This window comes from Lathyrus oleraceus, chromosome 7, assembly GCF_024323335.1.
Source record: "Lathyrus oleraceus cultivar Zhongwan6 chromosome 7, CAAS_Psat_ZW6_1.0, whole genome shotgun sequence".
Taxonomy (NCBI): Eukaryota; Viridiplantae; Streptophyta; class Magnoliopsida; order Fabales; family Fabaceae; genus Lathyrus; species Lathyrus oleraceus.
The window spans coordinates 134,017,688-134,032,333 of record NC_066585.1 but is presented as its reverse complement, the minus strand read 5'-3'; the positions used below and the strand labels follow the sequence as shown (position 1 = coordinate 134,032,333).

The 14,646-nt window shown below is 33.3% G+C and overlaps 1 protein-coding gene and 8 non-coding genes across 9 annotated transcripts; all 9 read right to left on the bottom strand.

Moving 5' to 3' along the window:
* Positions 1-5,054: 5,054 nt before the first annotated feature.
* Positions 5,055-9,114, bottom strand: LOC127108226 (60S ribosomal protein L17-2). The gene is made up of 7 exons (XM_051045653.1): positions 9,026-9,114; positions 8,892-8,928; positions 8,759-8,799; positions 5,733-5,963; positions 5,550-5,652; positions 5,368-5,435; positions 5,055-5,278 (listed from the first exon to the last, which is right to left on the bottom strand). The coding sequence occupies exons 1-7, from the start codon at positions 9,026-9,028 to the stop codon at positions 5,240-5,242; spliced, it is 522 nt and encodes a 173-aa protein (XP_050901610.1). The 5' UTR covers positions 9,029-9,114; the 3' UTR covers positions 5,055-5,239.
* On the bottom strand, positions 6,290-6,418 carry LOC127109607 (small nucleolar RNA snoR74). Its single transcript, XR_007796879.1, has one exon. It is a non-coding gene; the product is annotated as a small nucleolar RNA snoR74 (small nucleolar RNA).
* On the bottom strand, positions 6,576-6,701 carry LOC127109606 (small nucleolar RNA snoR74). The gene has a single exon (XR_007796878.1). It is a non-coding gene; the product is annotated as a small nucleolar RNA snoR74 (small nucleolar RNA).
* LOC127109609 (small nucleolar RNA snoR74) lies at positions 6,831-6,958 on the bottom strand. The gene has a single exon (XR_007796881.1). It is a non-coding gene; the product is annotated as a small nucleolar RNA snoR74 (small nucleolar RNA).
* Positions 7,089-7,217, bottom strand: LOC127109610 (small nucleolar RNA snoR74). Its single transcript, XR_007796882.1, has one exon. It is a non-coding gene; the product is annotated as a small nucleolar RNA snoR74 (small nucleolar RNA).
* On the bottom strand, positions 7,348-7,476 carry LOC127109611 (small nucleolar RNA snoR74). The gene has a single exon (XR_007796883.1). It is a non-coding gene; the product is annotated as a small nucleolar RNA snoR74 (small nucleolar RNA).
* On the bottom strand, positions 7,577-7,702 carry LOC127109614 (small nucleolar RNA snoR74). The gene has a single exon (XR_007796886.1). It is a non-coding gene; the product is annotated as a small nucleolar RNA snoR74 (small nucleolar RNA).
* On the bottom strand, positions 7,804-7,931 carry LOC127109613 (small nucleolar RNA snoR74). The gene has a single exon (XR_007796885.1). It is a non-coding gene; the product is annotated as a small nucleolar RNA snoR74 (small nucleolar RNA).
* LOC127109612 (small nucleolar RNA snoR74) lies at positions 8,150-8,275 on the bottom strand. The gene has a single exon (XR_007796884.1). It is a non-coding gene; the product is annotated as a small nucleolar RNA snoR74 (small nucleolar RNA).
* Positions 9,115-14,646: the final 5,532 nt, after the last annotated feature.

Here is a 14,646-nt window from a genome sequence, read left to right as displayed (position 1 = left end):
CCCATGCACATGAGAATTTCTATTTTTGGCATTTGAATGGAAGTGTGTGGAAATCAATTGCCAAGCTTATAAATACATTGTCTCATGCTCAGAATTATCGACACCTTGCCCAAGTTTTGCTCCTGCAACCTTCCCTTCACCATTAGAGGATAAACTTGAAGGTTTTCAATTGAAAATCGAGTTTCAATTTCACTTCTGTTTTGAAGTTGAAACTCCAAGAATCCAAGCATTTCTTTGATCTAATTCACTTCCTGCAAGCTTCTGAAGTCAAGTCAAGGCTAATTGGAAGAAATATCAAGCAAGATTCAAGCTTCACGAAGGTGATTTTTCATAAACTTTCTCTCTTCGATTCTCTCTCAATTTTTCACCATTCTCTTTGATTTTTGGTTCGCTGAAGTGCTACCAATGTAGGCAACAAGATTGAGTTGCTTTGAGGTCAAATCGAAGCAACTCAGTTCATGAACCTCAATTTTTGAAATCCATGTATCTTTCAATATACTTAGAATTGGAAGAAATGGAGGTCAGATTCGTGCTCCTGAGCATTTTTCCTTCAAAAACATGTACCCATTTTTCATTTTCCATTTGATTCATGGTGCATCAGTCTGGTGAGGTCCACCGGAGAAGATGGCCGGAGTTAGGGCTCCAGTGGTGTGCTGGCTTCGCCCAGACCATCTGATTACAGTTCCACGTTTTAATCAGGACCCTTGCTTTTGCATACCACGAATGTACACGCGTTGCCTGAGGTGTTGGTTGGAAGCACGCGTTTGGCCATCAGATATGTCACCTCAATTAATGAGGGAGATTTGATGGCCCTTGTTTTTTTTTTAATTTCTTTTTATTTTATGATTTCTTATTTAATCCCTTTATTTTATTTTATTCATATTAATTTCATTTTTAATCCAAAAAATATGGGACTTTCACCAAAAATCTTTAAATATTTTTCCTTTCCATATTCAGAATTAAAATTATTTTTTGGATTAATTTTGATATTTTTCATGAATTAAATGTTTTTGTGCATATTTTTAATTGTTTAAAATTACTTTTGACTTTTTAAAAATTGTGAATTTTTTTGTCTAAGGTCCTTTGACCTTGTTTGACCTAGGATAAATCCCTTGTCAATTTATTTCGTGTTTTGAAGGGATTTTAGGTTTTGACCAAATTAAAAGGTATTTTAATTCATTTTTAAATTGTTTTTTAATTGATTAAATGTTTAAAAATATTGTTGAGACATTTTTATGGTCTTGTGATGTTTGACTTTCTATTTGGGTCTTGGTCAATGTTGATTTGACTTTTGTTGGATCAAAACCATTGGATTTAGGGGATTGATGAAATGTATATTTCATCTCCCAAAATGAATGGATAGTTTTGATTTGATGAAATTCCTCCATGATCAATTTGTGTTTCTATCTTCCTCTCCCTCTTCATCTTCATCTCTATTCTTCTGCATTCCCTCTTTTGACCAATGAAATGAATCAATACAAGTGTGACTGAGATAGGTCCCTCCTTAATGATCTTTTCTTTTAGTGTGCGGTATGTTTTAGGAGTTTGGTTCTTCATACCAAATCTCTAGCATGCATTAACACCTATATTTTTATTGCTCGGCCTCAGATAGTTGTGACTTTTCTACAAAAGTCCAATTACAATTGCTTAACATAGAGCTAAATTTGACCCTCAAGGCATAGCATTCTAGTAAGTGAGATTGTAAGTCTCCCATTCTTCATGGCATTGTGTGGAGACTTGGCCTTTTTTCCTTTCATGGGAGCTAGTGGCATACTTGTTGAATTATCCAAGTTTGAGCCTTTTTCATGAAAGATGTCTTGGTTTAAGGATTCATACTTGTGAATGAATGATTGAGTGTTCTCCAAAGAATGACTTAATCAATTAGAATCACCATTAACACTTGACTAACCTTTGACTAACTCTTGTTTATATTGCTTTACGTTCAAGTCAATTACTTTATGCAATTTAAAACTTTAGTCATTTATCATTCATTGCCATTTACATTTCATATAACTTCTTTATATTTATGAAGTTATGGACACCGCTTCTCCACATAACTCTTTCGGTAACTTATTCCCTTTTAACATGCATCTCACCATGTTCATAATCGATCGGTTCTTCCTTTAGGCAACATCCTTTTTTTCGATGTATAGGGTGGTACTACCTCATGTATTATATCATAAAACCTCCCAAAGTCATTTGAGACATATTCGCTTCTACCATGCGTTATGAGAACTTTGAGCTTGTGGTCGTTTTTCCTCTCAACCATGAACTTGAACTTCTTAAACACTTCAAATACTTCATCATTTCTCTTGATTAGGTATGTATATATCTTTCTACTATGATAATCGATGAATGTGACAAAATATCTATTCACACCAATCGAATCAACTTGCATCGGTCCACGCACATCTGAATACACCACCTAAAGGTGATGCTTAGTTTCACAGTCTGCATCCTTACTGAAGTCTCCCTTATGTTGCTTCTCTTGCACACATTCTTTATAAATTTCAGTCGGTATGTTGATCAATGACAGCTTCATTACCATTTCGTTCTTTTGCAAGGCATTGAGATCTCTAAAGTTGAGATGCCCAAGCATTTAGTTCCATTCCACTCTTCCCGACTAGTCGTAATAGTGATACATATATGCTTCATAACCTTAAACTCAACCTTGTAAGTTCTATTGGGAGACATAAGAGCCTTTAGGATCAAACCCATGTTTGCGTCCATAATTCATAGTGCATTGTTCTCCATGTGAATCTTGTAACGCATCAAACCCATCATTTATTAAAGAATGTCTACATTCCCTTCTCTCGATTGATACATCATTGATCCCTTCCTCTGCTAGAGTGGTGTCATCTATGAACTTTACTATGTTCTTCATCGCAGGATTGATTGTAACAAAGCAATATTTTCTCCCAGGCATATGAGTAGAACATCTATAGTCCAAATACCATTGCTAACTATAGTGAATTGTCTCTTTTGTAGTTACCATGGAAAATTATGTTGTTGGTAATCGATTACATCGTATTAGTAATCGGTTACAGCATGGTTCTGCAATATTCTTCCAACTACTGTTACTGCATTCGCCTTTTGTGATCATGACCAAGAGTGTGTTCTCCTTATCAAACACTTGTCTTACAACCTTGGCTTCATCCACTTGAGTTTCCTTCTTGTTCTCATTGCACTCTCTCGTAAATGATCGGACTTTTGACAAATAAAGCATTACATTTTGCTCTTGTCAATTCTTCTCCTTTCACCTATAAAGTTGAATTAACCACCATTCTTGTTGCAGCTTCTCTCACCCTTTTGACAAGCCAAACTCTTGGAACTTCCGGATTCTTTTCAAACAAATATATGAAAATTCCCTATACTTTTCATGGGTCATTTCCCCTTTGATTTCTTGTCTTTCTTGTTGAAACGAGCTTGCAAAGCGATCTCCTCCTTTGCCTTGTCACAGTTTCTCCCCTCCATCATTTGCTCGTGTACTTTAAGAGAGCTTTGTAGCTCATTTTTGCTCATTGTCGTCAAATTCTTCGATTCCTCAATCGCTACGACTATGTTAAAGAACTCAAGATTTTTGCGATAACTTATTTTTCTGTAACAGGTTCTCCACACGCTTTTACTAGATTTACCAATTGAATAATTCTCGTTGTGAAATCGTTGATGGTCTTTTTCTCCTCCATTTGAATCAACTCAAGTTTTCTTTTGTGAGTTTGTAACCTCACAACTTTCTTGGTCGTGTCAGCCCCTACATACGCCTTCTCCAAGATTTCCCATGCTTGCTTCGATGATTCAAAATCGCCAATTTTCTCAAAGTTGTTTGTATCCACACATTGATGGATCAAAACCAACGCCTTAAAATCTTTCTTCTTTTCTTCCTTATGTGACACTAGTTGTGCATCCTTAGCACCTTTGACAAGATGATTCACATTGTTCTTGATCACTTCAAGAACTTCTTGGTAGCCAAACAACACCTTCATTAACTTGCACCATTTTTCATAATTATCCGCATAAAGGATTGGGAGGCTTGCCTGAATTCTTTCATTGGAGAAATAGTTCATGTTACACACTGAATGTTTGATGAATCAAATCAGGCTATTGATACCAAATGTTAGAACTTGGAACCATAAAATTTATAAAATTGAGTAAAGCTTTATGAAACCCAGGTATAGTTGTTTCTACCATTCAAATTCAACACAATGGTACTTGAGTACCAAAACACAGTATCCAAATACAACTATTTCAAAAGACATAAATACAATACATTACCCAAGTACAACTATTTCAAAAGCAATGGTAATCGATTACCAAAGGCAAAAAATACAATGAACACAATGGTACTTGAGTACCAAAACACAGTACCCAAAGGCAACTATTTCAAAAGTCATAAATACAATACATTACTCAAGTACAACTATTTCAATAGCAGTGGTAATCGATTACCAAAGCCAAAAATACAGTACAACGTTAACCTATTACCAAAACACTTAACCGGTTACGAAAACACTTGAGTGATAACCGGTTACAAAAACCCTTGAGTGATAACCGGTTACGAAAACACTTGAATTTTGTGATTTTTACGAGTGATTGCATTGAGTTCCCTTTAAAGGACATGACTCGTCCTTTTTTACCAAGAGAATCAGACAAGAATAAGGACTGTACATGGACAGATGATACCCTCTTTTAGAATGTTCGCAAACATGAAAGTTGTTGTCACCTACTTCAAATAGTCTAAGAAATGTTTAAGATCGTGAAGAATAGAATGAAATTTAGTATTGTTTTGATTTAAAGAGTTGGATGAGTCTATTCCATTTTAACATGAAAGATAAAGACAATAAGTCTTAACTCTAGATCTTTGATCCACTCTATCATTGCTAGTAAGTACGTTTTTTCACCATGAACCACTAAAAAATAGTTTATAAAACAGACATCACACAATGTCTGAAATTAAATCATTATTATGACACACTTCATAGCCCTGGCGCTGCTGTATGTTATTTAAAACAGACATATCAAAAACTTAGGTGGTGAATATGTGACACTGTCATGAATTGTTAGATAAAGACGATAGTTTCAAAATTGACTCAATAATTCAAAACAGTATAAACCTTAACAGTTTGAAAGCTTTATCCTACAAATACTTCATACAACAAATAATGGAAGAAAATAAAACATGGCAACAAAATTGTTCTCTTAAAATAAACCGAGTTCAAGACAAAGTGCCACTTGGTGGAGTTTAAGCCCTCTTCTTGCTAGAAGCCAACTGGGTCTCAGGCTGCATAATACAATTAAAGAATGAGAAATTACATAAATACAAGCAATAAAGAAATAGGAAAATCAACAAAAACATGATGACTCAAATACCTCCTTCTTGACAGGTTCTTCCTTTTCAGATAGTACCAACTCTATGTGGCATGGGGATGACATGTAAGCTGCAAAGAACAGATCGAGTCAACAAAAACAGAAGACAATGAACCGTAAAAAAAGATAACACAACAACACGCAAAATATGAACTGTTAAAATAAATCACAAGAATCAAACATACGGTTGATTCTTCCATGGGCTCTGTAAGTTCGGCGTCTTTGCTTCTGTGCTTGATTGACTTGGATATGAGAAATATATAGAGCATCAACATCCAATCCTTTGACCTAATAGGAATTAAGAATCGATCAAATGAGCATAATGTCATGGTAAGCTGTAAAGACCAAATAAAAGATACAGAACTTACTTCGGCGTTGCTCTCTGCATTCTTAAGCAAATCAAGGATGAATTTTGCAGATTTGGCGGGCCACCTTCCTTGTCCATTGGAGTGTCTGCTCTTGGCCTGGGCTGTCCTCCCAACACCACGGCAGAAACGTCTGAATGGAATAGCCTGTTTGTGGGCAAGAACATCTTCCAAGTACCTTTTAGCCTTGATCAATGGCATCTTCCTGATGGAAAACGCTGTTTCCCTAGTGTTCTGCATGTTCAATAGAAAAAGATAATTATCACATAACTTGAATATAAAAAAACAACTAAAAATTGGACAAGGAATTTTAATAATTGTATCATTTGATCAATAAATAACAACAAAACACACTGCCACAGATAGGAAGAAGGCAGCTAGGCTTAGATCTATGACACATAAAAATCAATGAACTGGGAAAAGGCCTTACATTACAAAAGACATGCCAAATCATTTTATCTATAGTAACACTACAAGGGTTGATGACTGTGACACACTTAATGTAAAAATCACAGTAAGAGTAATCAGAAATAGATCACAATTTTTTAATGCATTGAGGGAAATGTTACATCATTTACTGAACCTTTAGTCATGAGCAAAGAACACAGGTTCACCCAAAAACAATGGTTTAGATATTCCTGAAGGTTACGGGAGGACTGCTCATGTAGGAAACAGACCACTGCTTTTTTCAATCAGGTTCTGCTATGACTAATCTTGACTTTCAATATCAAACACCATGAATACTAACACATAAAACAGGTTACAAGGCAATGATAAGATACGTCAACAGAAGGACCAAAAAGTATCAACTAAGAAACAAAGAATATATTTAGAAACAAAATATCAAATTATTCCATCATTTACTGAACCTAGAGTCACAAAACAACATAGGTTCACCCAAGAACAATGGTTTTTATATCCCTGAAGGTTACGAGAGGACTGCTCATAAAGGAATCAGACCACTGCTTTTTTCAATCAGGTTTTTCTATGACTCCAGATTATTGATTTACTAAACTTACTGAGACATTAGTGAAAAAAGGTAAAATGCAAAACAGATAATAAAATTAAAAACACCAAACTATATTAATAAAGAAAAGATGAAACTGTTCCATCATTTACTGAACCTACAGTCACAAAAAAGAACATAGGTTCACCCAAAAACAATGAGTTTTATATCCCTGATAGTTACGAGAGGACTGTTCATATAGTAAACAGACCACTGCTTTTTGTCAATCAGGTTTTTCAGTGACTCCAGATTATTGATTTACTAAACTTACTGAGACATTAGTGAAAAAAAGTAAAATGCAAAACAGATAATAAAATTAAAAACACCGAACTATATTAATAAAGAAAAGATGAAACTGTTCCATCATTTACTGAACCTACAGTCACAAAAAAAGAACATAGGTTCACCCAAAAACAATGAGTTTTATATCCCTGATAGTTTCGAGAGGACTGCTCATATAGTAAACAAACCACTGCTTTTTGTCAATCAGGTTTTTCAGTGACTCCAGATTATCGATTTACTAAACTTACTGAGACATTAGTGAAAAAAAGTAAAATGCAAAACAGATAATAAAATTAAAAACACCGAACTATATTAATAAAGAAAAGATGAAACTGTTCAATCATTTACTGAACCTACAGTCACAAAAAAAGAACATAGGTTCACCCAAAAACAATGAGTTTTATATCCCTGATAGTTACGAGAGGACTGCTCATATAGTAAACAGACCACTGCTTTTTGTCAATCAGGTTTTCCAGCGACTCCAAAACACTATTCAAATAAACTCACCATAACATTAGTACACAAAAGTTATTAAAAAATTTAATGAAAGAAAATATCAAAATGTTCCATCATTTACTGAACCTTCAGTCACAAAAAGAACATAGGTTCACCCAAAAACAATGGGTTCGTATCCCTGATCGTTACGAGAAGACTGCTCATATAGGAAACAGACCACTGCTTTTATCAATCAGGTTTTTCAATGACTCAAAATCATCGATCAACTAAACTCACCATAACATTAGTAAAGAAAAGTTTAAAAACAACTATAAATGAAAGAAAAGATCAAAATGTTACATTATTTACTGAACCTTAGGTCACAAAAAAAGAACATAGGTTCACCCAAAAACAATGGATTTATATCCCTGATAGTTACGAGAAGACTGCTCATATAGGAACCAGACCACTGCTTTCATCAATCAGGTTGTTATACATTTTCAAATCATTTAAAAACTAAAATTGGTAACTTATATGACAAAGAGTGAAAGCTATCAGGGCAAAACTCAAATAAAATAGTAGTACAAAGGTCAGCAGTAACTATGCTAGACTCAGATAACCAAGTAATGAGGTAGGCAGTAAATACTCCACATTATGTCCTAAGTTATACGAATCAATTGTATGAATTGAAAGCAAAAAATGTTTCATCGTTTACTGAACCTTCACACACAAAGGGAAAGAGGTTCACCCAATAACAATGGATTCTATATCCCTAAATTTAACAAGAGGACTGCTCACAAAGGCAACAAACCACAGCTTTTTTCATCAGGTTTTGTAGAGTATGGTAACTAGTAGTAGGGTTTTTTATAACTATACCGAAAATAGAACAGGTGCAGATTGCAAAAAGAAATGTTTGTATAAGCAATGAGGTAACTAATAAACAACAAACAGGCCAACTCAGTACCACACAACATATTGAGAGAGTAATAAAGACAACAAAGCACTGATTTTTATGGCATGATTATCCAGAGTTCCATTTCTAATCAACAGACCCAAAAAAACGAACTAACAATAAAAAGCAATCTTCCTTCAACATATTGACATTGAAGTGATGACAATTAAATTGCATTATAGTTTGAATCATAGGCACAAAACCCTAAACCCTAAAAGTTCAATTAAAACACAATTAAATAAAAACAACAAATATCTAATTGAACAATTATACCAATGATCTATCTGTTGCAAATCTAATTCATCAAATTTAACAAATAACTAAGCAGACAACAAAATAACAAAAAATAATCACCTTGAAATGAACTCTAAGGTCAGCACCTCTTGCCTTGGTGGCTGCATATGACAAAAAAAATACACAATCGATAAAAAAAATCAATAAAACCAAAACCAAAAGCTACTAAAGCGTTGCATCACAAGGTACTTACACTTGGTGGGATTATCGGGCTCTCTTGAGTACTTAACCTAATAATCAAAAAAATACAGAGATTCATGAAAACAGATCATACATTTGAAACAGAGCAACAAGTAGAAGAAAACGTGAGAAATGATAAAATGGTACCATGACGACGGCTTGATAGGTCAAGATACAGAAGAGCTGAAGGAAGTAGAGTGTAGAATAGAGATTATATAGCGGTTTCTATAACCCTAATCTGTACCATTCTTCAGATGCGGCCCAACTTGTTAACTGCCCGGCCCATTAGGAGTGGAGACTCGTTTTAATTTATAAAATTAAAAATTTTAAATTGACACATAAAATAAATATAAGTAAATTTTAACTAAAAAATCCAAAACAACTTATTATACGAATCAATTCCTCTAATTTATTTATGACGGTGGTGATTATATGGTGATTAAGTTTTCTTGTCTATTTATATTTATCTATAATATAAGAAGATTAATGTTTTGGAAAGTTCAATTTTGCCCTAGTCTTTTTTCTATTTTTCTCAATATAATTTACAAAACTTCTCAATGATGGGTTCACTTCCATTTTTTTCTCTTTACTCTAACCTATTACAATCTAACATGTCGAGTTTATCTCACTTTTCTCATAATTTTTTCTCTGCACACGACTCAAGTTTAAACCATCACACGTTTCCTCGTGTACTTTTGCATTCCATTTTACTCCACATTTGATTTCCTTCTTTCCAAAGTTCATATTCCTCATCGCTACAATTGATTTCACCTTCATCTTTCTCTTCCTGTTCACATAACTAGTAATGTCTTTCTTCTTCATCTTTTTTATTCTTTTACGAAATGCATATATTTCTGGTCAATGTTTTACAATATCACCTTCAGCGTTTCTGTACTTACTTATTCATATTGTCTCTTCAGATCCTTCATATGGCACGACCTTTTGAGCTTATTAAAGACATTAATTATCGAGAAGAACTATGGAAGATCGCGGCAAAAATACACCATAAATGGCCCGTTTGTTCTAACACAAAAGAACACTTCGAGATGATGATAGTGAGGTTGAAGGTAACGGAAACACAATAAATGGGGGTTTGAATTTGGTTTCTAAAATGAAAATTTTTTGTTGCCCAAAACAACAACAAGGAGAGAACTTCTAATGAAAATAATGGACACAAATATTTTTATCTTGGTTCGTTGTTAACAAAGTTACCTCTAGTCCACCCACCAAGATGATTTCGCTTTATCACAAGGACTTAATACACTATAATCAGACTTGATTACAACCACAAAGACTAATCGTAAATATTTTCTTGAGAAATTCTGACTATATCTTAGTCTCTCAAAAAAATACAACTCAAATGTTGACAAATAAATTGTGTTACAAAGTTGCTTCTAAGAAAGCATATTATACAAATGTATTACAAATATTTACACACAAAAACATTTTCTATGAAGTGTATGAACAAAAAGTTCCTTGTCTGATTGTTTTTCTTTCTCTCAAATTATTTACAGTATGCAATATTCACGTAGAAGATATTCTCTTAAGGTTGGCACTATTTCATTCTTCCAGGACACCTTTATATAGGCAATGAAAAGATTTGTTGGAAGTTATAAATGGAATACACAAACGTAGATGTATCCTTGTATAACGGTCTGTGAAAATGGAGGACACAGTGGTACGATAGTATAGTCCTTTCCCACAAAATCATTGTAGTGGAAAGAATATTGATCTTGTACTCTATACTATTTTCTCACGTAAAACTTTTTGATCTTATCTTCAATTAATCAATGACTCTAGTTAGAGAGTTGATAAAGCATGCATAAAAGAAGAATCAAAGTCAATATGAGAGAGAGAGTCTTTAGAACTTGGTTTTCAAGGTCTTCAAAATCTTTGTTTTCAGAGTCTTGATCCAGAGTTCGGTGACACAGATCATCATAGTTGTTAAGCGCAAGACTTCAGAGCTTGGCAACGTTAGAGGCTTCTCTTATTAGAGTCATAATACGAAGCTTTGGATGAGAGATGTTTATAAGCATTGATCACAGTAATCCATAGCTTGATTATCATTGAAGAACACACATATCAGAGTCAGAGTGCACTAGATTCAGAGTCTAATGATGTCACGCGTCACTTCTTCAAAGTTGAAACTTGTTTCTAGTATATGCACACTTAACAAAACCATTAGAAAACAAAATTGTTCTTTATGAATCTATATATTATTATCATCAAAACATAAGGTCAGATGCAAAACTAAATATTGTTCTTACACGAGGTAAACCACTAGCTATGTACTTGAATATTTATTGATGCAGTTGTCTTAACGTTGGTGCAGCTTTTCTGCATTACTATCATTGTATTATTTTATTTTATTTTTAAATATTCCTTTCAAAATGGTTTTTGTCATGTATTGGTTTCTTTTCATTTTTATTTTATTTTATATATTGTTTTTACTCCTACTTGTGTTATTTTATGTGGTTTATTGTTTTATTGTCGTTTTGTTTTCTATTGTTCTCTTTCTAGATCACATGTTTTCCTTCGAGTTTCAAGGGAGTGATATTCATGTCATTGTTCCTACTATGTTTAAGAAGTTATTTGAATCATCGTTAACAATTAACAATACATACACCATAGGTAACTTTCAAGGCCAACCCAATGATATGCTATTTAAAACCTCTAATCAAAAGTATGTTTTGAGATTTACTGGTGGGACAACCATTGGAAATGACAACAATCATGTCATTTTTCCGAAGCCTATCAAGTTCACTACTTTTAAAGATATTATTTCTAGAAAATGGAAGAAAGATATGTTAATAGGTCTGGTTGTTAATAGTCACATTCTTATTTAAAGTTCCTTATACCATTGCTCATCAATGACACTCTTTTTTCAGATGTTATTGTCGTCATTAAAGAAATCAGATACACTCAGATTAATATTAGGAGTAAGAAGCAACATGTCAACTTGGTGTTGAAGGATTTATAGTATATCTCTAACAACATTGAAACCTTTCATTTTATCGGTTTCTATATTATATTGTTTAGTACATTTGAGTTAAACTCGCCTCCTTTTAGGAACAACACTTTAAACTGCAAGTTGTAGGAAAGATATGCCCAAAAGTTTATAACTTTTAATCAAAAAAGGAGTGGTTCGGCTCCAACAATACTAATGTTGTGGTACACGAAAGTTAGAGCTGAAGGTCAAACTATATGAAACCATTTTTATATTATGGATGTTTATGGTTGTCTTTGTCTAACCTTTTCATTATCTTGTATTGATATGTAGGTAAATATCCACTATCAATTTCCAACATTTATAAAGTCACCATAACTATAAAGTTCCTTAAAGATTTGGATAAGCGATGTTCAGAAGCGTTGATCAGAGTAATCCGGAGCTTGATTATGATTGTAGAAAAGATATATTATAGTCAGAGTTCACTAGGTTCAGAGTTTGATGACTTCACACGACACTTTTTCAGAGTCAAAACTTATATCTAGTATCCGCGTACTTAACAAAACCATTAGGATACACAATTATCCTTTATGAATCTATGTATTGTTATCATCAAAACATAAGACCAAATGCATAACCAAATATTATTCTTGCAATCTCCCTCTTTTTGATGATGACAAAACCATATAATTTTAGGAACAATTTTTACTCGGTTTTATCATATAAAAACATATCACAATGAGGTTTGTAAACTCCCCCTAAGTTTTATAATATCAAAAATATTTCTCAACTTAAATCTTAAGAGTGAGTTTTGCAAGCTCCCATGAGTTTAAGACTCAAAATAATTTTAATACATAAAATATTTCAATCAGCATGAAATTGAGAACTTCCCTGTACGAGATTCAGATTCATATTTCATCATAATCTACTTTGTATCAGAAAACCTAGTTATCGGGAATTTATCTTGTATCAGAGCCTGGTTAAGCTTTTAAGCTTGGTTGTTAAATTAGAGCTTGATTAATCATAATAGCCTGGTTATAAATTCTTGATTCCTTCAGAATCTGGCTTGTATCAGAGCTTGGTTAGAAAGTCATATCTAGGTTTCTTCTTTCTAAAACTAAGTTTTGGATATCCTAGTTAACTAACAATTCTTGACTAAAAATTCTTAGTAGCATTGGTGAACTTTTTCAAAGTTCACAGATCATTCAAAATTATCATAGTCATGTGTCAGAAAGAATGTCAGAGATAGATGTTTGAAATTAGAAAGGAAAATAAGTATATCAAAATCATATATATTATTCTCCCCCTTTGTCGTCAATAAAAAAACAAAGGAAATAAAATAGAAGCGAGAAAAGGAAATATCATTGATATTAAAAGGATAAAGATGCAGAGAAGCACTTACCACAATAAATTTAAACATAAACATAAAGCAACATAAAAAAAGGTTTTGGTTTTAGGTTGGGGTAGCAACCCTGACATAATCACTTAAAGCAACCCTCAAATATTGGTGTTGGTCTGAGCTTGTTCCTTGAATATGTCTTCTTGTCTGTCCAAATGAGACGTAAAAACTCCATTATCTTGCTTCAGTTCTTTCAAGTCTTCAGCAATAGAGGAATGGATTCAGATTCAGAAGGCTTTGTCCCATAAATAGTTTGAATCTCATATTCAGGAGGAGGAGTAACTTTAGTTTCTTGTTCAACTTCTGGTGCAGGTGGAGGTTTTGGTTTGAACATCTCCATAAGTGGCTCCATGATTTCAAAAAGTTTTTCATGGAATTTCTTTTGTACATATTTATAACAAAGTTTTCACAACTCCCAAGAGAGAGAATTGATTCGTCTTTTAAATTCAGAACAAATATCATCATTCTCAGCAGGGTTGACCCAATTTGTGCAAACTTACGTCAAATAGCATAGACCATCATTTGTTTCATACTCAAATTGTAACACTAGTCCATCAACATCAGGTTCAGGTTTAGTTTCATCCTTAGAGTCATATGAGACTGCAATAGTCTTATCTGAGGAGTGTTTACTTGTAAATTTGGTAAACAAAATAAGTTTTTATTAATACTTAAAGAATTAAACTCAAAAATATCCTAGAACATATTTGTGTGAGTTGTAGTTTTTAACATGTTGTCGAAATCGAAGAGTAGTGTTTGAAAGATAATGATAAGAACTTAAGTGAAATCGAAATGTAAAAGCTTTACAAATAAAGTGGCTAAAATCGAAACGCAAATATTTTAAGGTAAAATAATAGAAAGTAACTTGAATTCAGAAACTTGAACGTAAAATGCTTAAAATTCATAAATGTGGAACGTATACATACATATTTCCTCACCCGTTTCTCAATACACAAATACTTTGAGTTTGCAGGATTTTTAGTACAAATGCGGATCTCTATAACTAAATAAAACATCTACTTATATACTAGTCTAAAAATAACTACCCACAACGGCCGACTAGACACATCACGCCACGCTTCGTTCTCATGCAACCGTTATCTTCGACGGACTTCCATGTGTCTTTGAATAACCACATAGTCTTATCTACATTTGACTCATTCGATTGATCAAAATAACCAACCCAAATATTGGAAATTTTATTAAGTCCATACTTCATAAGTCCCCATTGATCTTTGACTAATGCTCGACTGGGAAACGTTAAACCACCCTTCGATAAAAGCAATTCAACCTATGGTCTCAATTGATCACGTTCGACTTCACAACTCACCATAATATACCTTTGTGTCTTGCTTATCATTATTATATATATTGAAAATCCAAGGTAACAAAATGCCATGTTTCAATTTATATTAGAAAAGCGAA